Genomic DNA, 23,786 nt, shown 5'->3' on the forward strand with positions numbered 1-23,786 from the left:
TATGGTAGAGACCGGTCTCAAGTCAGCACCGCTGCAGACTTGCTCTTTGAGGGCTTGATAGTTCACTCCCCCTCCACACCGCTCCACACTCGTTGCTTTGGAAAAGCCCTCAATATGGCGGACCCTCCGCGTGAACGCGCAAACGGAGGGTTAGGGTGTAGGGGTAGGGTGTAGGGGGCGGTTTGGGAATGGGCCTTACTCCCTCCACCTTACAGGAGGGAGCCTCGTTGAGCTGCGAGTGTGGCTACAGACGGAGTTCACTCCGTCACGGAGGGGTAGGGTCGAGGTAGTGGTTTGGGATTGGGCCTAAATGGTCTAATGGTCATTGGAGCGAGGGGCGGGGCGAAACTCACGGAAGTGATTTCAAAACAAAAGCACTCGTTTGCTTGGAACGGTGATAATATTATAAACAAGGGGCATTTAGCGATCACAACGAAAACAACCAAGACACATTTTGAGCCCAGAAAAATAATGTTATTAAGGGCTGTAAATATAATGAGCCTATGTCTAAAATGGACAACATTGTAAGGAGATTTAAACTACAGCGATGTTGCACTGCGGTCAACTCAGCCGTCTCTCGAGTTTGTTTTTTCAAATCAGCAGCTCTTAATTTTTTTCCTGCTATATTCAATGAGTGAGTATTTCATCTGTATTAATAAAGTTGCCACGTGTTTTCAAATTTAAGTTAAGGCACTATCTGTGCAGAACATTACATATATTCTTCATTTGCAGTATTTTATTTTAAAAGTGTTCAGAAAGACTGCATCAATGATATGCTATATATATATATATATATATATAATATCAATAGGTTATTGTTATTAACTTCAACCAAAGTCAATTTGAATAGCGGGCAAAAATGGGTTAATTGCCATGGATGTGTTGTTTGATATAGTTTACGTTCTAAAAAACTATTTTAGGCATAAAAACGTATATAGACTAAACCTTTTTTTAATAATTTATAATTTAGAAAGGTTTTTGTGAGCAATGATTTCAAAAGTAAACTTCTTTTCCTTTTGTATTTAAATTTGAAATGTTTGCACACAACATTATTAATGTAGGCCTATACATTTTTATCAATTTGTATCAATTATGAATCCATTTATTTTATTGTATTTCCTTGAGGCTGGGGACGATATCCGATAAGTAAGTATATAAGTATAACATGGACAAGTAAATAAAATACTCAACTCTTACGGTACCTTTTTGAGTTTGTGCTGCAAGTTAGTGAAGGGAAGAATATGTGAGACCTTGTTATTCGGGGGCCAATGGCAGTCACGTCATCTCACCCTCGTTAGCCTGGAAATGGGAACTTTGTGGCGGCCCTGGAGCGTAACAGGACAGGGTGTGGGGGCGACGGAGGGGTACAGTTCTGTGGGGCTCGCATCAGAGTGGCACTGTGATTCTAGGTCAGGCACTATTTCTTGTGCCAGCCGGGCCTCCATTGTTGTGACCCTCATTAGCAAGTCAGGAGAAGCTGCTCTGCTGGACACTCTGCAACAGCTCCGCAGGTTTTCATTCACACCAGAGACCTCAAACTGTTTCTCCTCCACTTGCGGACGGATAAACTAACAGCAAAGGAAATCATCCGGCTGACGTGAATAAACCAACATGGATCCTCCAGATGATGGAGTTGTAGCAATGAGGAGAGGAAGCTATGATGATGTTACAGCAGCTTCTCTACATCCTGTGAGTATGGATCCACCATCTAAAGGCAAAGGTGAAATAGTGAAATTCAGCGCCCCTTGAATATGACACAACCATCACTGTATTGTTGTTCATCAGTTTCTGTACGTATGAGGGTTTAGAAAAGGTCAGTGCTGTGGAAAGACAAGAAAAACTGGAGGTCTGAATTGGCAGATGGCAATTAAACTCCTAAATGGAGTTCCTTTTAAGTGATAGTGTCCTTTCAACCCAGGGCCAGAGAGGGTCATTATGGCAGAGTTATGGTCTCTGAGTGCAGGTACAAAACATTACCATGAACATACACATTACTCTCTATATTCTAAGACCAGAAAACCAATCCTTTGTTTATTTATTAAGGAAAAATATGTCAGTGAGTATTCTGCTTTTTTTAATTAAATGGCCAGTTATTACCAGGAAATTACACCCGCAGTTCCTACTTCGAATCACTTAAATAGGCCCATACAAATAAGAGTCCCTCTTTACCTTAAACTGTATACCTTCTTACTGTATCTTTCCTTTTTTTTGCTGTGTTTCGGGATGTTTCTGAAGTCTTAGCACTAAAATGCGCCAAACTCAAAGCCAGATTGTAAGGACTAATCCAGGTGCAAGTTGCTCCTAAACTTATGAGTATAATCTTTAAATGTGAATATATGTCAGTCGTTTGTTTACAGGTTGTTTCTGGTGTCTTCAATATTCCATCGGATAAGTTAAGCGTTGAAAATTGACAAGAGATATTTCCAAAGCAAAAAACACATTATCAGTACAGTGATTTCCAGAAGATGGCATAGGAAAGTGTCTATGTGTGCTATCTGCTAACTGAACAGCAGTTTCGTCCCTCCTTTACATCTCATCATCTCTTAGCTCTGGTTGACCTTCAAACTGTAGTAGATGGGAATAATTATCCTGTCAATGAAAAGTGTTCTCTTGGCCCTTGGTTTATCATAAAGAAGGTGGAGGATGGTACAGTTTGTCTACTGTGTTCAACGAGCATCACATTTAAGTACATGATTGCACTCTGGACTGAAAAGTCACTCTGGTCCTCTGTGTCCTGAGGAAGCATAGAAACATGCTGCAGAGGCCCGAGAGAGGTGCTTTGTCCTGTATTCCTGCTTTTGTTCGTTTGGTTTTGCTCTTTTTTCCTTTCTGTCTTTAGTTCGGCTTGACCTGAATTCTCAAGTTTGTCAAGCAATTAGAGCGGCCACAACAGGATAGAAAATATGTTACTTATTTGTTTATAGTTGAGAGTTGATGTTTAACAGCTGGGAAAATAAAAAGGTGAATTAAAGGTTAGGTTTGATAAATAAAAAGGTTCGGTTTTAGCCATTCAATCTGTATTGATCAGACTGAGATATCTCAACAATGATCAGATGGATTGTCACAAATCTTTGTCAACGCATTAATTTCCCCTCGTGATAAATTGCATTCACTTTTGCAAACCTCTTTCATGTAGCTTCATTGTCAGGTAAAAACGAAATACAAAAAGCAATACTTTGTTGTCGTATTTATTTAACCTAACTGTATGTGATATTTAAACGTCAGTATTTCATTCATTAATATGATATACTGCAGTTTTTCATAATTATGATACAGCATCTCAACATTGTTCTTTTATATTTTATCAGATCTTTTAATAATATATTCACTGGTATTCATTGGTATACAGCCTTTTCACATATAACAATAAAGGAACAGCAGAAAAAAAGCACTATAACTCCTTACAGCCCCAACAACAACAAAAGGTCCATTGAGTGTTATTACTACAGTTTAGTGAGGAGCAGTGACGGTGACAGCAAAAAGGCTTTGAAGTGTGCTTTTATTTACAGATGAGAGGATTTGATCTGTTCCTGGAAGCATGAGTTCAGGAGGTTTGATGCGTACGTTAAGTGCTTTTGTGTGCTTTGAAGGTGTCAATGAGGGAAGCTGTAGAAAGAGCACTGCTTCTAGATGTCTTCTGTTCCATACTTCCCATTGTAAAGCGTCCTTGGGTTTCGTGAAAGGCGCTACAGAAATTGAAATTATTATTATATATATGGAAACTTTAAAGTCTTGTTTGCTGTTTGTTTCCATTTCCTATTGATTGATATAACTGGACAAAATCAAAAGAAAAATGTAGCAAAATGTTGATGTTTTTTGAGTAAGTGCTTTTACAAACTCAGATACACTCTTTCAAACCACACGACATTTCAAAAATACCTCTATTTGTAGTCTCACACGTACGCTCAAAAAAAGAAAGAAAACTTGGCCTTAATCAGAGATCTTATTCCTAAAGCCTTTTTTGATTAAAACCTTTCTCTAGGGCTTAATTGAAATCTCTGATCTTATCTGAAGTGTGGAGCCCTGGAGGCTGTTGCTAGGTGACATGTGTGCAGCATTCAATCACTTCTGCTTCTCGACATGCGATGAACGGCCAGGTGGGAATTTATAATCCCATGCTGCTTGGACTCCATATGTTATTGTCATGGGTGGGTGGCTTCAGTGAGATTAAAATGTTTTCGCTGTGATGGAGTCCTCTCAACAGAGTGACCATAAACAGCTGAGAGAGAAGCAATATCAGACGGAAATCATAATAGAGACCTCAGAGCCCGTTTGTTGGAGCAGATCGCCCGGCTGAACAACGGATGTTGCTGCCGGTGAGTGTATGACTTTTATCGACATCCTCCCTCACTAAATGGCCGTCAACCTGAGCGGCGACAAGCTCCAGTTGGTGCTCGTGGATAAAACATAGTGGAAAAATATATAGTAGCATAAACAAATTATAACATCTATAGTCAGTCTTGCAACAGCGGTGATACGTTGCTGACATATCGTTGTCTCAATAAAGAAACAATAAAAAAAGCTTTGACACAAGAAAATACCGCAACGAGCCCTCACTTACAACGATTCATGTGCAGTTTGACTCCAGATTACTTTTTTCACATTCATCTGGTGAAAGAAGGGACGTTTGTTTGTGCTCAGGTTGAATCGGTTATTACTCGTGGAAAAAGGCATTGTCGCCAAACCTTCTTCCATTCTTATCAGTTTCCAGCGTTGACTTTGGTGGTCACTACAGTCTGAGTCCACGCTTGAATTTGATGCTTTATGTATTTTTCAAGCAGTATTTTTAATTGTGTATGTAATTTGTGGTCCCTTCTATTTTCAATGTCCTCATCTTTGCTGTTAAAACAATAACCCAACAGGCTTTCTGTTGCTTCAGAAAGCCTGTTGTGTTGTTGTTGAGTTCCTATATGTTATGGATGTTTCCAGACAAAAGAATAGAAGGAAAGATCAAACACTGTGAGAAGCCCCTTAATTGACTGTAAACGACAGGTCAATAAACTCTGGTCTACAGAAGACACCTGTTCCTATTCTGTTTCTTACAAATATGAACATTGGTTTATTTTAACATTGACAGCAATCGCTCTGTAATTTAATCACTGTAAAAAAAGAAAAAGAAAATAGCTTTAACAGATTAAAGGGGACCTATCATGCAAAATGCACTTTTGTACGTCTTGTATACATGAATATGTGTCCCCGGTTTTGCAGGGAACTCACCAAGTGTCAGAAAACACAACCCTCTCTATTTTCCTCCATACCCAAATCTCTTAAAAAGGGGCTGCAACGGATCTGATACAGACTGATCCAGATTTGAACACTTCTATGACGTCACAGAAGTGGCGCTACGGCTATTGGGCCAACTCCACCAATCAGGAGGAGGCAGCCACGGACATTGCCGTTCAAAAGCGCTGGAGACGCTGTAGTGCATATGCCAGGCCTGTAGATGGTGCTGTTCTCACAGAATCAGCCCATGCAAAGACAGTGTTACATTGAGTGAAATGAGGAATGGCTAAAATGCATGATCTGTTTGGTATTTAGAAAAATAAAAAGTATAAATATGCCTTATATAGGTATGGTCCTATACTATATTATTCAAATATAGCATGATAGGTCCACTTTGTCTTTTTTTTGTCTTTAACAATTTTAACCCACACCTTGATATTTTTCTTGAACGTAACCAATTCATTTATGTGAAAGGTAATTACGTTCTCATATTTTAAAAAGTTATTATCTGATTGAATACATTTTTCGAAGCTCTGTATTTTCTCTTTGCAGTTTTCTGACTAAACGATTCATCGAGAAAATAATTGCCCAAAAAATCAATAATTACAAATAGTTTTTAGTTGCAGCCCACTGTGCTATCATCGTATCGTTGCTCACTTGAACTGTCCCTTTGTGAAGCGACTGGACTGATGTTTTCACGATGAATATTGAGCGTGCAGCCTGTTCGATAGATAGATCGAAAGTACTTTATTGATCCCAATTTGGGAAATGTTTGCGTTGCAGCAGCATGAAAAAACAAGGCAATAAGAGAAAGCCTTATGTCTTTGAAACGTTTAAAATTGCAACGTTTTATGATTCTATCCTTCACTTTTACAAGATACTTTCTTTCATTCAGTAAAGATGAGATTTGCAGATCTGTGGGACACCAAGGAGAGTATGTTTCACACGTAGCCTTTGGAGACATCTGGTGAGAAGAGGGTGGAAAGATAACGTGTGAAAAGCCTTGCAGCTTGTAATTCACAGCTATTTAGGGTGTAAAAATGCCACTATGGTACTTGTTGTAAGGAGTGTTAGTGTTTGGACACCACATTAATATGATATAAAAGGCCCTATAAACAGATAGAAACAGAGATACATAAAGAAGTATTGTTTCACCATAACAAGTCCTCTGTGTTCTAACAGCACCTCAAGCACTTGGCTCACAGGCGACGCTCGGCTCCATCTCTGGTCTTTGGGAAGGCGCTGGGGGTGCCATGGCCTCCTATCAGGTGTGTACATCGTTATTTCCCATCTGCTGAACAATTACTGAACATACTTTGTATGCCTGTTATTCAAAATGAACAATCCTCACAGCGAGCTTTGAGTCAAATCAATATCTTTAAAAGAAGTGCTCTGCAATTTTCACCTTTGATTGTGAGGTTTTGACATAAATGGCAAAATCATCTGGGAAAAAAATAATTATAATCCCGCAGCTGTTCACAAGAATCAGTCATGAGGTATTTGACTGTAAGGCGCTTAAATCAGCGGCAATTACGATTTAAATATGTTAAAATGTACTGAATTGTTTTGGTATGTCTTCATTAGATACTATATGATCAGATCATTACTAATCTAAATGTAGAAACGTTTATAGCTTAAGTTCAGTTTTTTAAAGCTTGGATTAATGTGAAGGCCCTTAAAATGTCAAGTAGTTTTATGTCTGCATGCATATTAGAAATAGTTATCCAAGACATTTGAAAATCCCACTTTACCTCAAGTGCTCTTAAATATAGCCCCAGGTTCACCGTGTGTTTCACTGCATTATATTTATGAAATGCCCTTTATTTGACAGTGCATTTAAAAAACAACGTTTATATAAATAAATGCGATTGCTCCTTTAAATACAGCATTTTTTTCATGCTTTTGTTTTGCTGCAGCAGATGGCAGCACATGGGAATTCAAACTCTATCACCTCTGTTTTGGTCACAGAGGAGTACTTGATACAACATGTATAAGGAAACTGATTTCCCCCTCGCATCACGCTGCCACCACGTGCTGAGCAGAAACACTCCTGATGTCAACTCCATATCACCCCCAGGCCACAAACACAGATTTCCTTGCGGGGGATTTTCAGAGCAGGGTTTTGAAACGCTGAGCTCAAACTCTTTAAACCTCAGTCACAACCTTTCTTAGGACCAGGCTGACATTTATCTGTCTTCTACTTTAAATCGTTATCTCCAAACACCTCAATCTCAATCTTCATTTACTTATATAGCACATTTAAAAACAACCAACAAGTGCTTCACAGGGAATAAATAAAATATAAAATAACACAATGGGAGTCAAATAATAAAACAATGATTTAAAAAGCACAACAGCTAGAAACATATAAAAAAAAAAAATACAACTGTAAAAATGTTATTTTCAACTAGTGTTAAAAGCCAGTGCAAAGAGGTGCGTTTTTAGATTTAAAAAGTTCAATAGACTGAGCAGTCCGGATTTGTACGTTTAGTCCTCTAACATGAGAAATATTTCAGACCCTGTCATCTGAGGGATATTTAGAAGTGAAAGTATCTGTTAAAAAAAAAACATATATTATGATGTATGGTCTAAAACTGTTATTTTAGCTGTGGGATCCTAAGGTGAAGGAGACTTAAAATCATGACCTTGAAAATAATCCTAATTGTAAAGTGTTTCTTTATTGTTTGAAAGAAACTTATATCGCCTCTCCTCACCCTTTATTTGGTTTGATCGTCTGCCTTCCTAACCTCATGACACACGTAAAGTCTGTTATGTCTGATTATTTTCCGCGTTGGCTCTCACCTCCTCTTCAATACCAGTTTTTTTTAACTCTTTAACCTTTTGGAGCTGTAAGTGCAATATTCACACAAAGACCACCAGAGCATCCAGTGGGCGAGGCCATCAAAGCAAATTTAAAGAAATGTCAGATACACACTTCCTACTCTCAAATCTTACGTACGGCGTCCAAACACACACTCTGGGCATTTCCTTGAGGCGGGGGGACATGGTGGGTGGCAGTTCCACTAAAGGGGGACTGCCACTGACGTAGATGCTATCTCATCGTCAAAAAATAGATGCTAAAGATAATTCGCTATATGAGTTTTATTCGAAAATTAAAGCATATAATTTAACCAAACAACACATATACTACAAACATATACGCTACTACAACCGATATTAACAATAATTGGAAGCAGTGCCATTTTAATTAAATTGTTTATCTACACAGAACACCAAGAACCCAAAGTGTAATTTCACACAGTTATACGGACATATAATATCATCATTCCACAACAATCTTTTAATCAAATATTCATATCAATGATGAAGTGTAGCAAAAACACTTCTTGAAGACTGATTGTTTTCAACATGGTCTAAATGAATCTTATACATTATAGTAATCTCACCGTAAGGCGTATAATATAACGCCATTTTTAAGGACATTTTGTGTGTTATTAAATGCACCATTCTCCTTCACAACTCGTCACACACATTTGCAGTTTTAAACACTTGGTTAATCTCGTTAAAGCCGTTTTTAAACGCCTTCTCATTGGACGAGGCTCACGCAGCAGTAATTCATGTTATTATAACCCCTTTTTTAAAGTTGATAGGTTTGTTGTTTACACACACTGATAACCACCAGTTTGAGTTTATAGTTCTCCCACTGTTTCTATATGCCAATATTTTATGAGTCATCTTCAGTGGGCCAGAAGGGTAACAGGGAAAGTACCCCTGCTGAAACAATTTGAATATCTGCCCTGAACTCAGTAAGTGGGAAGAACGCTGACCAAAATTGGTTTCATATTCATGTAGGACAAACAACGCTTACTTCTTGAGTGTGTATTGCCATGTGTTGATTTGATGCACATTCTTCTACTCTGAGTGTCTTCTCCTTTCAGCTAAACACGCATAACCCAGTCAGAGAAGTAATACCAGTGTGTTCTTCTTTGATAGGAACATATACGATTATTTACATGATATTGATCTGTGAGGGGAAGTGATGCCTCTACGTATGGATTTGACATTTTCCTTCAAATAAAACATAACACGACGCTCTCAATGGTTACGGGGAAGGATCACTAGCTATCGATTAGTACGTGAACATATCTATTTTTAAAACAAATGAAAAAACAGGGTTTATTTTCAGACAATTAAACTCAACAGCAGTCTTCAGTCAGTGTCTGATCCAATAGACTTTTAAAATCAGAAATGTATTATCTTGAGATCAACCCCTTGAGATTGTCCTAACTTTTGTCAAAGCGGCCCCTAACACAAACTCCATGGAAACCCTGAATAGCTAGATAAAAAGTTTCATGGACCAAATTATGATTAATCTATAAATAAAGGAACAGTGATACATCTGTTTAAAATGTGGGAAAAATACTTTTTGACTCTTAAACGCAAGAGTTTAGGATTAGCCTAAAAGGGATGTGTCCTTTTCAGATAATTGTATAATTGATTTAAATGTTAATATGTTTAAGAAGCTACAAATGAGAAAAACAAATCGTTCACAAGACTAGAAAATGTCTAGTTGTGTTCCGCACATTTTTAGTTCTATCTTGTTCCATTATAATCAGTGATGAACCTGGATGGTCCAGATTGAATTAGAAAAAGGTTGGAAAGCATTGATCGGAATAAGGTCATATAGGTCTAAGGACAAAACTAATGGATAGATGAGCAATAGGAGAGAATGAAAGAAAATCAATGTTCTGCTATAAGTAATACAATGTGTGTACAGATTCAATCAAATTACATGATTATAGCAATAAAATGCTCGACAAATATCAAGTGAGTAAAAGAGAAAGAGGATCTGTTTCAGGGCCTTTGGGAGTGTTTTGTTGTAAGGTATCACATGTGGTAGAAAAGATGATTGTTAAATTGATAGAATTACCCCTACACCAGGTTGTTTATATTAAGAATGTATCCATCCAGCCCAGCTGCCTCCATGCTGAGCTCCTCATAGCTTTATTGTGAAGAAACGTAAGGTGGCCACGTTTTGTTTATTTGCTCAGGACGACGCCTTCCTGCCTCTCGCTGTAGAAAACGACTCATGTTCTGAATGGAAAAAGGGGTTATATGTTGGAGCCTTTCATTCCATTTAAAGCATTACAAGCCGCGGAGGCCAAAGGGAATGTCTGGGTTATGAAAGAAAAGTACATTTCTTTCCTCTTTTGTAAAATACATTTAAGAGCAAAGTGTCGATACTGTCCAGTTTATAGAAGCTAGAAGGCAGTTTGATGAATACCAATTCAGTTCTTATTCTGTTTTCATAAGGCTCTCAGATTAAATGTATGCAATGTGTTAAATATATATGAAACGTTGCAAAGACATTTCAGGATATAGTTCATATTCATTTTTACATGGAAGAAATGTCTGGTGTTGTTAACTTGTAAGCACATACGTCATATACACCTATCATTCATGGTTTTCAGTCGCCTCATTGTGTTTCCAATCCTTAAACAAGCAAAAGATACATTTCATCATAGATTTCTCACCCTGGTTCAAATAGGCATGGTCAATATTAAGCTAAAGCCAAAAGATGGTTGTTAATGATAGCTAAGTTTACCAGAAAGCAGGGATTTAGAGTGAAGAGTAGGGAATACCAAACAACGGGCAGTCAGCATGTCGAAGTCTCCTTAGGAAAAACACTTGACCCCAAATTGCTCCTGTAGGCATGTCCATGGTAATGAAGTGTTACGTACTGAAATGTACCTCAACATCACCACGGTGTTGCATTCAGGTGCTCTTCATGGCAGTCTTGTAAAGAGAGAGGGGCTCAGTTGATTAAAACTCAATGGATAAAAGAAAGGCTTGATGTCGCAAAATCCTACACACTTAAATGGCACGGTATACTTGTGACTCTTACAACCTCAGATCCAGTGCCTGGATACGGTTCCAGGCACCTGCTGTGCGGAATGAGCCTGGAAAAATTAGTATTTTGTATTATGGTCCTTGGTGTTGGAATGACCTTCAATCAAGCCTCAAACTGAGGGCACTTTTCCCTATAGCCTGTTTTAAATTGAAGTGGTCTGAGGTCCTTACCACCAGCTGATCTTGCAATAATAAGTAGTGTACCTTTCTTACTGTTCCAAATGTGTGTTCTCTGTATTTTATATGTCCGTGTTATGTGTAAGAATGTGTAACGTTGCTGCCTTCTTGGTCAGCATTGTAAATGAGATTGTATCTCAATGCTTTTATCTGGTTTAATAAAATAAAAAAACTTACATTACAAACTAATTATTTTATCCGACGGTTGTGTCTTTTTTTAAGGGTTAATTATTTCAGCCTTCTTCCTCGTAGTCCACCATTAGACAATCTGAAAAGTTGTAGTGGTTATTGGGACGGTGGAGAATTTAAAGTAAGCTCACATACTCAAGGATATCTAGTATATATCTGGTTAATTCAAATTCGACATAGTATTAGGTCAAAAAACACGTAATATTTCAAATGGTTTCAGGGCTCCTGTTTCATATTGACAAGAGTGCAATCTACCTTAACATCTAACTCTAGACACGAAAGCAGTGTTCCTTAAAATCTCTTAATTTACACTGTGTTTAAAACGTTGGTTCTTAAAATCCCTCTACTGTCAACAAAGCAGTGTTGCAATTTGTGTTAAGGCACTGGTTTTGTATCATTGCTTTCCTTTAAACGCCATTAACTGTTACACCAACATGTCAACGTTGTTTGAACAATAACTCCAAGGTTGGTTAATAAAGTGCGTCTGACACAGGATCACGGCTCAGAGAGGTTGAAAATATTGCAAACCCATTAAAACAGCATGACATCCAATAACATAATTGCTTAAATTACCCTGGACTGGCTGTTGGTCGTCTCTTCCGCTCAACAAATGTCCTTTTCCTCTCAGGGAGGAGGCTTCTTGCTGCGTTGTCTCGGTGGAGCAGAGTCCATTTGTGCTCGGCCTCAGCAGTGAGAACGGAGAGCTGCTAATGGACGAGTGTGTTCAGGTCATCGAGGGCCCCAAGACCCACGAGAGACACCTGTTCCTCTTCAGTGATGTCATTGTCTTCGCCAAACTCAAGTGAGAAACGGAGATATTAACATACATATATTGTGGTCATCAGTTCAAACTTGAAGAAATCTAAAAATCTCCACATGGAAACCTCTGAAGCAACCGCCAGAAAGGAGAAGAGAAATACAGCTGAGGTGATGTTTGAAATGCTTTTTGCTTACAAAACGTCACACAGTTGTACAGTTGGAATGGGAGCGTGAAAGAGGAAGTAAAACCAAAACGTGTATTTTTAGGCCGCACACTTGGACTGTTGGGGAATCTCCAAGCAAACAAAAAGTGTTTTCGTTTAGTCACTCTGACTTTATTTAAATAACAGAAGAAAACACGGTGATTCCCTCTGTGTGCTTTTGACATTGAAACAAACAAAACAGGGCGTACTTTAAGTTCTAAATGCTGCTTTATCAGTCTCACAAGTTACAATATTTAACATCTTAAATAAACCTTAGAAATAAGCCATATTACAACACATACCTAAATTCAATTTTAATCACTTCTTCGTAATTATTATTTTTGACATTTACAATGAAAGCACTAGATGAAAACAGCATTATCTTCCATATCTCTCCCCAACTTACTAAAACAGAACACTTATTAGTAAGAGGCTTTAAATGGCTGCTAATCTTAGTCAGATCTGAGATGTTTGTCGAAGTGGAAGTTTTATAGATCTTGAGTGGGAGGACAGTTGCTCTCATCTGTGTACCACAACCTGCCCACTGTTCCAGTAGCAGAGTTAGTACTACAGTATGATGAGAAAACAGAGTGTATACACTATATACATCTTTCCTTCTCGAAATAATCCTATGGCAGTTCATTGAAAGTACTTCAACATGTTTTCACATCAAGACCACTTGAAAGACTAATGTATGTTCAGGCTCTGGAGGGAGCTTTTTACAGCCATTTTTTATATATATGTTCCCAAGGATGAATGATCAACCAGGCTTCCAGAGGCCACAAAAAAACACTTGATATTCATTTTAAGTAAACTATACAAGAAATCAAAGTCTATACTGAAGATGGTGACATCTAGAGGGAAAGTTTATCTCTGTTAAACAAAAAAGAAAGTAAATAAAACTGTCTTACTGCTCATTTTAGGGCACCTCTTTAGACCATGTTCTGCAACGTGTAAATGTAAATACTCATTGTTTCCCAGTTCAGGAACTACTAGATAACAGTCCTCAAACTCATCCTTTAACTCTGCAGTACAGATCATTTTAGAGCAGGTTGGTAGGTGTATTTTTTAACCAGCCCTAGTCTGTAGCTTGGATAATTATCTGTAGCCTACTTACTAAAAACAACTAAAATACAATGTTTAGCCTAAAATATAGTCATACTTATCGGTTTCATTTTCAATTATGCTGATGGTAATTCTTAATTGATTTGGCAGTGTTCCAGGATTCGAGTGTTGGGAAAAGTAACAAAGCTATCTGCTTAGTAAACAACGCACAGTGGTTCACAGTCTGGGCCCTCAACTCATATTTACCAAAGGACCCTCCGAGTGTTTTGATCTGTCCATTTGTGTTCCTCGCAGCCTTTCCATATTTCCTCAGTGGCACGGGACATGTCTCTCTCTATTTATATACTGTAAAGCCTCTGAATGTTTCCCCTCACCTCCTTTGTCTTCAACCCTCTCTGACTGTTCTGCTGCAGCCTCAGTGTGTTGCAGTGGGTGGAGACCTGATTGCTGTTGCTGTGATGAATAAGTGCCCTCTGACCTTTTTGTGAAAGGTGTTTTTGATCCACTTCTGGCATTCATGCCTCTTCATGCTCACATCACAGTACAACAAACGAGTATATATATATATATAAAGTTAATTCTTCCTAAATGCAGGCCAACCATTATATTAGCAAAGAGCGTAAGGTAAAGCTTCCCCCTTTTCAAAAGATACTAAGGATCTTTCATTTAGAAATGTGACAAGCATGCTAGCTTGTAGAGACCTTGCTGCACTTAAGAAAACTTCTCCCAAAAGCAACACAAGAGCAATTATAAAACATTGATCCAATCCACATGTGTAGCAAGTTCCTCGCATTTCTTTTTATGTACAGAAATCCATTTTCCATTAGGATTTAAGAGGGAATTGTTGAGTCTGTATGCTCCGGGGTTATGTGAAGGTTTGAAGGCTTTCACATGACAAATGTCACTTTGTTATTTGTATACCTCCAACTTTTGTAAATACTTGTTGACATGTTAAATAGTTGTTGTCAAGAAACCTAATCTCTTTTGATCACTCAGTGTAAACCAACCTATAGAAGGACAATTCATAACTGAGAAAGATTCATGGAACTCAACCCTGAACCAATCTGGAAACTGAAAGGCTGTGAGAACAAAAAGAAATGACAGAAATCGCCTTTTTGTCTGCTTCTACTTGAACAGGTCGGCTGCCAGCTACCGTCTGAAGCACAGAGTGGGTCTGGAGGACGTCTGGATTTACGGTTTCCAAGATGAACTGGAGGAAGAGGAAGGACAAATGGGGGATATTGATCTCAGAGTGACCCTCGTCCTCGCCTGGCACCTCACGTTTTGTGTAGTGTGTTTTTGGTGAGCAGCAGAACACTTGCATTCAAACAGCAGCGTATTAAGATTCATTCCGTGCATGAATGTGTGTCTGTGAGCCTCTTCACTTTGTTGTCATGCTTCCTCTTACACTCTAATCCTGCTTTGAACTGGATCCTTGACCCCAACATATAAATTAACCTCTGATGAGGAGAAGGATTTACTTTAAAGCTCTGTGTGACATTTGAAAAATGGGCTTGTAAGTAGGGCTGCAAATAGAATCAACATTATCTTTTTTGAAGAATTGATGGGTTTAATCATTTTCTTCCCTACAAAACGCAGCAAGACTTAAACATGAGGAAATGACATGTTTTCAGTTTCTCATGTACAGTACACCACCCCTGGTTGTTGTAAGAGTGACTGCTGTGTACTGTAACATACAAGCATGTGATCATACTTGTGATCAGATGTCACTTCCTCACTCTATATGTTAATGTGCGTCTGACAAAGCTAAGACAAAAGGGACTAACTGTAACAATATCACAATATACAACTACAAAAGAGATTACTCTGGATTTGTGTTAAAGGTCTCCTATAATACTGTTTTTCATCAATATATTACAGGTCTCAGATATATACAAACATGTCTCTGAAGTGTTAGACTCTAAACACCAAACAGATCATTGCAGCATTACCCATAATCCCCTCTGTTTCAGCCCTGTTTCCAAAGTGCTGATTCTCTGTCTGTTACTTTAGATGAAAATAAGGAGCCCCTCCCCACGCCCCTCTGAGAGAGATTTGGTTAAAAAGAACACAATGGATCTCTAGGAGGAGATGCAGGTGATAAGGTGGGGGGGGGGGGGGGGGTTACCTTGGTTTCTGATTGGCTAATGGTTACACAAGCCAAAACATCGCTATGACATCACAAAGTGGCCGAAATCTGATCAGCTCATTTTCAGACAGGTTTTTATATATATGGACAAAAAGTGAGCAAATCTTTTTCCCTGAAACTTCCAGAATCTCTTAACGCACAGGGGACACATGTTGATGTAGAAAACATGTGCACAAGTGGATTTTGCATAATAGGTGACCTTTAAGCTAACTGGCTGCTGATAGTAGCTTTAGATCAGATATTGGCCTTTAGGTCAACTGTGCTCCAAATGTGTTAGAAAAGCACATACACACTGCCCTTCTTTTTTCAAAGTTATTAGAAATCTGTAATGTAATAATCACTTGTAGTAAATGTCATATGATCTGTGGCCTTCATGAAAACAGGGAAGTAACAAAGAGAAAGTCACAGCAGAAAGAATCACAAGACAAGAGGTTACACAATTGGCAGTGGATCAACACCCCATGACTTTATCTAGAAATACTGGCCTTTACAATAAGGGCAGGAGAAAAGCTCTCCGTCTGCTGTCTAAACCGTGTAATCAACCAAAATGATTTTTTATATACAACTCATCAAAGTCACCTAATAGCACAACTGGAGAGTCATTTCTCTAATTGACTGACTCCCACATTTCTCACAAAGCAGAAAATGCTTTTGTTTTTGACTCAATGCGTTTTCCTAGAAGTTGATTATTCCCCAGGTGGGATTTCAAATGTTGCCAGTTATACTCTGTCTGTGATGGTTTGTGTCTGGTGATGATTCAGTGTGTGAAAGTTTTGGAGGTGGCCATAGACGAGAAACATTGTGCACACTTGTTGACATTTGATACTGCGATATGGCTGGCATTAGTGCTGCCGCGGTGAAAAAAACTCTTATCACATGGTGAGGCTCACGTTTCTGTTTCGTCACCATGTTTCCACCAGTGGACGCTGAGCCGCAGCGAACTCTGCGAGGAGGAAGTGGAAGAAGCTTGTTGGGGGGCCGCCGTGACGCAGCTTCCTGTTCCCATGACTGTGTTACAGTTTCCAGAGTTGTTAAAAGAGACCGTGGGTGCACACGTTGTCTCAGTCGTCCCACTGCATCAGGTCTGTTTGATTCTCTCTGTGGATTAGTAACTTAAACCATGCTGTTATTTCGCCCACAGTACGCCTGAGGTGAAAGAACGCTGGTTAGATACTCTTCACAGGTAAGAAACAACTTTATTTTCCTTTTTTATAAATGGAAATGTTATCATAATATCCTTACATTATCATCATAGCGAGATTAACAGTACTCGAGCTGCATTGTTAAACCATTTTGATCAATGTTGACCACACAGTGTTGCTTCAGGGAGTACACAATCATCAGCTGGAGTCAATTAATATCACTAAAAGTCTGTTTAAATCGTATTTAGAAACATAGTTCTTTCAAATATACATTTTTGTGAACATGATGTCGGTAACAGCTGTATGGCATGTTCGGATAATTAAGAACAGTGTTCATTCTGTCACTAATAATAAATAAATATGACTAAATAAGTACATTCATTGTGATATTGATCTGTTGTAAAGTTGATAGGCGAGGCAAGGCATGTTTATTTATATAGCACCTTTCAACACAAGGCAATTCAAAGTGCTTTAGAAAAAATGAAAGACATTAAGAAAATGGCATTTAAAAACAGTCATTAAAAATACATGATGGACAAAAGTGTCAAATACCAGACTTTTTGTGATGTTGTGTTTGATCTAAAATGCAGAGCCAACAACGTGTGAATACTCAGGCAGAGTTTGCAAAAGAGTTGAAGGACAAATAATGAATGTATAATATGTTTATTCCTCACTCCAGGAAAATTAAAGACGCAAAGGCTGGTTGTGCTTCTTCCCCTCCAGACGTCCTCATGAAGGTTTTGAGTGGCAGCATCACGGTTAGTCTCTCGCTGTGCCTGTCAAATAGGAACCACAACATATTTTTACTCAGAAAGAGCTTTTACTAAATAATATCCCTCCCCATCTCTCATGTTTCTTTCAGACTAAAACTCTAACAGGAGGTAGCATGGAAAATGTCGACTTTCCACTTGATGTAAGTAAAAACCTGATTTCACTGGCTTCTTGATATAAAAGGTACTCAAGCGAAAAAGCTGTTTGTGAAAAACACCTGCGTCTTCCCCTCATGCTGAAAGGAGGACATATGGGCAAGATGCCTCTAAACGTGTATTTACTGTCGCTGCAAAAACACAGTTGCACCACAATTCAAAAAAGGTTTTATATTTGAAGATGATGATGATGATAATAATGATGCATCTGATTGACTTATTTCAACTCATTCACATGTCAGTAGTCATGAATGGCAAGTGTGTGTGTGGTGCGTTAAAAACACACACACCCCGTGCCTTCCGTCTTCTTGCCTTGCTCATTGTTCCTGTTTCACACTTCACCACATGACTTTTTCTTTATTTTGTTGCCAGGGCGATGCAAAGATCTCCGCAGTGTCAAAGCAGTTGGTTAACCAGGAGGACAAGCCTCCAATTGGTGAGTTTGAAAGAGGCAGTTTTGAAGGAGGGTGGGGCTGGTTAATTGTGAAGACGTTTGACCACAGAGACAGAAAAGGGGAAATCTACTGATAGGAGTGAAGAAATGAAGTGTTTTTGTAACACATTGGCACTATGGCCTATAATATTGCAGATCTTGTGTTGTTGAACTCATTTTAAATCAGGAGGAAGTATATCATATTTAATAAAGACTTTTCTGCTCCCATCAGAAACCAAGTGGAAGCTGACGCGGCGGCTCAGACTCGGCTCCAGTTTCATCAACAAAGCGAGACGATCAGAAACCGAGAGAAAGAATCAGCTCTTTGGACGGCCCCTCTGCAAAATATGCCCTGATGAATGCTCACTTCCTAAACCAGTCACAGTAAGTTAACCTCAAATGTCAGATCTCATCACTTCCTCTTGCCAGTCAAGTTTTCTATCACGCGGAAAGAAAAAGAGCTTGATGGCTTAGTCCCAAAACTATTGCTTTGTGCAGCTTTTCCTATTATTGTAAAAAATATGACCACTGAATGCTCACTATGAGCCACTGCAGTCAACACAGTCAAAGTGTCATTCGGTTTACACCTCAATTTGCCTAAGATGGTGTAGCCAACATGTGTGTGAATGTGTGGCACCGTGTATAGCACACTCTTCCTCTATAAATGTGTGTGTGTGTGCTGACTGGTATATGTAACAGCACTTTGAGTTGTTGTTGGAGAAGCAGGATTATAATGCGGTCCTTTTACCAATTACCTAAAACATGCACCTTGTTAGGTGACCTTTGATCTTTTTGGAATCCGTTAATAAGGGCAGCCAACCACGCGAGTGCTTGGTCTGCATGTTAATTAGTGTCATCAAAAAATGCCATGCTTTGTTACCTTGTTCTCACCTCTTTCTGTCCCCTTCCTTTCACCAGGAGCTGCTGGTATGGCTGGGGAAGAGAGGGCCGTCCACAGAGGGAGTGTTTCGGAAAACGTGCAACAACAAGAAGATGGTGGACATAAGGGAGCAGCTCAACAGCGGCATGGAGGTGGACATGGAGAGCCAGCCGGTCGTCCTGCTCGTCGGGCTTCTCAAAGTACGTTCCCGCTCTGATCCCATTTTATATTATACCACTAGGAGTGTCTACGGGTATTGACCATAACCGTCATATTCAATATTAACATCATGTTAGTAATATCGTGTGAGTAGTGTAGCGCCTCTTAAATGATTTCCTTTTTGTTTTTATGGCAGATGTTCGTTGCATTTTTACTATTAGCTCGTCTCATTTTTAGTTTTTGTTGTTATACGGTTTTTTACAGTCATGATTAAATACTCTCTCTAATAATTTGCCGAAACTAAATGCAAAACAAACAAAGTTAAGGATACATTCTTTTCTATAGATGTCATTATTGTGAGTTATTTGGGCTGCAATAGTACCGGTAGTTGAAATGATGACTTCGCTACCACTATACAATTAACTGTGAATCTTACTCTTATACATTTATATACCTATTACCAATAAAGGCCTGGCTACACATTTAGCATTCATCTAACTACTATTTCACCTGTTGCTTCTGTATGGGACCATTACCACCATGACCACAATTACTCAAATATATCAATGATACTATTACTACTACCACAGTGGGGGGAGAAGATACAAATGAAAATACCAAAGGCTTTATACAACCAAAGGCATAGTGGAGTAAAATGTTGATTAAAAGCATAGATGGAAATATTAAGGTAAAATAACTCAAAATGTCACATATTGTAAGTACAGCACTTGGTTATTCTCCACCTACTACTCCTACGATATTTATCATCATTTCATTAACATTATACACAACATGTATTTCAGTCAGAACAATATGCGATACCTTTTATGTTTTTCTTCCTACTCAACCAATCCTACAGATTGAATTTTAGAAGCATCAGATATTTTGTATTGATGAGCACTGTGTCTTACCACCGTCCCTCTCTTGATCCTTGCAGAGCTTTCTGAAGGAGCTTCCTGGCAGCCTGCTAGTGTCTGAACTGTATGACAAGTGGATGGCGGCTCTGGACATTGAAGACAGCCAGCAGAAAGCTCTGGAAACAAAAAAGTAAGAGATGAATGTTAGTGAGACAGACACTGCCCTTTAACTCAGTGTGTAATTATACATTACATTTATACATGAAAGGTTTTTTTTGAGTGGAATTTTGCAGAACATTCCCAATGTCCACCATATATAGACAGACACAAACCACTTCTCCTTTTTAAGTCTGTCTAGATTTAAAAAAGGAAGAAACGTTTTTTTGTTTTTTTTAAAAGAGCGCCAAGCTAATGTTGTCTTCCTGTTCTCTTTTTTTCTCTTCCTTCCCCCTTTCTGCTACCCGCCCACAGGGTGGTAGATGAGATCCCGGGGCCCAACAAACTCCTCCTGCAGTATCTGCTCTGCGTCCTCCATCACATCCTGGAGAACGCTGACTCCAACAAGATGGACGCCCACAACCTGGCGGTGTGTATCGGCCCGACGCTGCTGCAGCTGGACGGCACCCCGCTGGAAGAACAGAAGGAAAAAACCGAAAAGGTAATGAGAACTGTTATGACTGTACTTTCTCCTTTTGGTGCTTTGAAGCTTCGTGGTTTCTTGGTGCAGAAAACCTCAAAAGGTTTCATAAGATAAGATGACTCTTGCACAGAGTTTTGTAAGCTGTTTGTTTAGTTAACCGCTTATCTTACCTAAACAAGCTGTTTGTTTAGTTAACCGCTTATCTTACCTAAACAAGCTGTTTGTTTTCATCTGATCTCTATTTTGTAACTTTGCTAATTGTTGCTTATGTTCTTATTTGTTGCAGGTCACAAAGCTAACCAAGTACCTGATTGAGCATTGTGAGATCGTTGGGGAGAATATCCCAAATCTGCTGGATACTGATGAAGGTACATTACACCTCAATCAATGCTTTGTTTATTACTCTTAGGGACTGTACCTTTTTGTTATTTTTGAAAATAAAACAAGGTTACTTATGCCCTCACCCCTAATTCTCAATTTAACTCAGATTTGAACATTCATATATTTAGGAAAATAATAATTTGTACATGCTGCACTAGGAGGGAAATTACAAAAACTCGGCCATAACAAATGGTGCATTGCACTTCGATTTAAATTCAATAAAATAACTGTGGCTGTTGACAAAAAATGTGCACTCTTCAAACATTCAAGGTTCTTCAAAGCTTAGACATTGCTCCACCACAGTAGCAACACAAACACAATTTACTGAGGTAAGATTGTTGCCCTCTATGAAGCAGGACACACACAAAAGGCTGAACTATTCACCATTCAATCCCTCTATTCAATGGATCATGCAAAAAATGGATTAAGAAAATATATAAATGTTGGAATTTAGAACATTTAATAATTGTTCTGGCTCTCTCAAAAATGTTAGACCAGCCTCGCTTTATAAATAGCTAAAAAAAAATAACCCTCCATATTTTTACTGACCCCACCTTCACCCTAAACATTTCCGTACAGTCCATAACTCAAGTGAAATTGAATTGCATACACACTCAGTAACACATTTTGAGATCCTAACCATGTCCTCCTGCTCTTGCTCTGCAGACTCGCTGTGCTCCCAGCACCATGACTCAGCGTACGACAGCACTGACCTGGATGGAGATGCAGAGAGCGGGTCGTCCTCCTCCAGGGAGGGTCGTCCCATCTCCACCACCTCCTCCTGGCCCGCTGACGCCGACTTCAACTCCAAACCACCAGTCAGCCGCCGCTGCTCCGAGCCCATCATCCTGCTCTCAGCCGACCTGCAGAGCCGCTGCAGCCACTCCAGGAGCCACGACGACTGCTCGCTGGAGAGGACGCACTTTGAGGAGCAGCCACTCAGAAAGCAGATCTCAGACGACTCCTTCCTGCTCAGAGAACGAGGTGGAGCAAAACAGGTGTTGTCCTTTCCAAAGCTGAGCAGCAGCTCCAACATGGATCACCTGCCCTACATGGCAGCCAACTGCTCCTGCTCCTCTCTGGAGAGCGCCGCCTCTAATCAGTCAGAAGGCTCTGTTTTCACCAGCTCTCCCGTGGGGTCGCCACCCTGCACCCGGAGAGAAAACAAAACCATTGAGCAGGACATTCCAAAGCCGATTCCAGATGAGAAAAAACGTTCACAGTCCATGAGAGTTTCCAGTAAAGTCCTCATGAGGACCAGGAGCTTAGGAACCTTCAGCAGCAGGAACAGCTTGAAGAAGGACTCTCAGAAGGAAAACTCCTTCCCCTGTGAAACTCTGCAGGAGGACTCTCAGAGTGAAGCAGATCCACCGGCTGAGCCCAAACCTCGCCCTCTGTCCGCCTTTGAAGTGTTCAAGCAGGTGGACAGCAAGATCCCCTTCAGACCCCCGTCGTACGTGCAGGCGGTGCAGAACGCCGGTCGCCCTTCACGGTACGGATCGATGACTGTACACGACGCCATCGAGCAGGGGAGAAGGTCCCGGCCTTCCTCTGTAAATTACGAGTTCCCAGGCACCAGCTCAGTCTGTCGGTACAGAGACTCTTTCCCTCAGGAGGCGCAGGACAACGCTAACGTCCAGCAGCGGCGGCCTTTCCGTCAGAGAGCGATGTCGGAGTCCGTGTCCGCAGGTCGCCAAGAGGCCGTGTCCCGGAGATGCAGCCAGCCTGTGTTTGAGGAATTTTGTTACGCCAAAGAGTCTTACGTTTGAATGACTTTACACAGATTGGAATTGTAGATATATACAAACATTTGTCAGTGGGCATAGCCGAAGATCTGGTTTTCAAACTTCACAACAGCAACCCTGCAAACTTATTTTATTTGTAACTCATTCAGAGAAAAGCATTTGTGATCTTTGCTGATTTAGAGAACATAATATTGTGAGTACTTTGCTTCATAATAGCAGCTACTCCCCTTTTCACTGCTCTCGGGTTGTTGAGACAGAGGAAATGTGATTTAAGGCTCTGCCCACTGAGCAGAATTGCTTGTATATGTCCAGATATTCCAATCTTTATTTGATCACTGTTTCACTTTAAATGAATGTCATATGTGCCGCCTCTGTGGTTGCACTTTCTCAGTAGTACTATTAAGAGTACACCACTTAAAAGAGATGTATTATACGTATGATAGGCAGTCTATCACAATGAAGCTATGAAAACACAGTTGACTGTGGATCAAATATGCTATGAGTTTTCATTTTCTGTTTTAGTTGTGATTTGTACAGTATTGCTAATAATATGTTTGCTTTTTGTAAATCCTCTTCTAATGCATTTTATTTTTCTTCCACTACACTAAAGCACTTTTTCATGTGATAGACTATGCTTTGTATGCTAAATTGTAAATAAAATATAAGATAGATGTAATCTTTGTCAAGCGGTTTTCCAGATGGTTTGAGCTCTAATGGATAACGCAATAAAAGAATATAACAAAAGAAAAAATGTCCTTCTCTGTTTCTGTGAGACTTTATAAAAGCTTCATGCTATAGGAATGAATCGCAGCAGCCTTTTATGATACAATGAACCACAGAGACTCATTCGTCTCAGTTTGTTTGCCTGATGTGTTTCATAAAAGAAGCAAACTTGCCTCATTGAGAGAACAGCATGTCCAGGCACATGCGCTAACACAGAAGGAAACCAGACGAGGTCACATGGGCGGATTTGGTTTTTCTCTGAAT

The 23,786-nt window shown here is 39.5% G+C and overlaps 1 protein-coding gene across 1 annotated transcript; it reads left to right on the plus strand.

The window, feature by feature from the left end:
• Positions 1-994: 994 nt before the first annotated feature.
• tagapb (T cell activation RhoGTPase activating protein b) lies at positions 995-23,475 on the plus strand. Its single transcript, XM_079645477.1, has 14 exons — positions 995-1,689; positions 6,406-6,491; positions 12,089-12,262; positions 14,625-14,789; positions 16,778-16,819; positions 17,458-17,536; positions 17,641-17,691; positions 18,077-18,140; positions 18,370-18,521; positions 19,056-19,217; positions 20,114-20,223; positions 20,505-20,691; positions 20,960-21,041; positions 21,721-23,475. Exons 1-14 carry the CDS (start codon positions 1,612-1,614, stop codon positions 22,821-22,823), a joined length of 2,535 nt encoding a protein of 844 aa, XP_079501603.1. The 5' UTR covers positions 995-1,611; the 3' UTR covers positions 22,824-23,475.
• Positions 23,476-23,786: the final 311 nt, after the last annotated feature.

The sequence above is a fragment of the Notothenia rossii genome (genome assembly GCF_949606895.1).
Source record: "Notothenia rossii genome assembly, chromosome: 8".
NCBI lineage: Eukaryota > Metazoa > Chordata > Actinopteri > Perciformes > Nototheniidae > Notothenia > Notothenia rossii.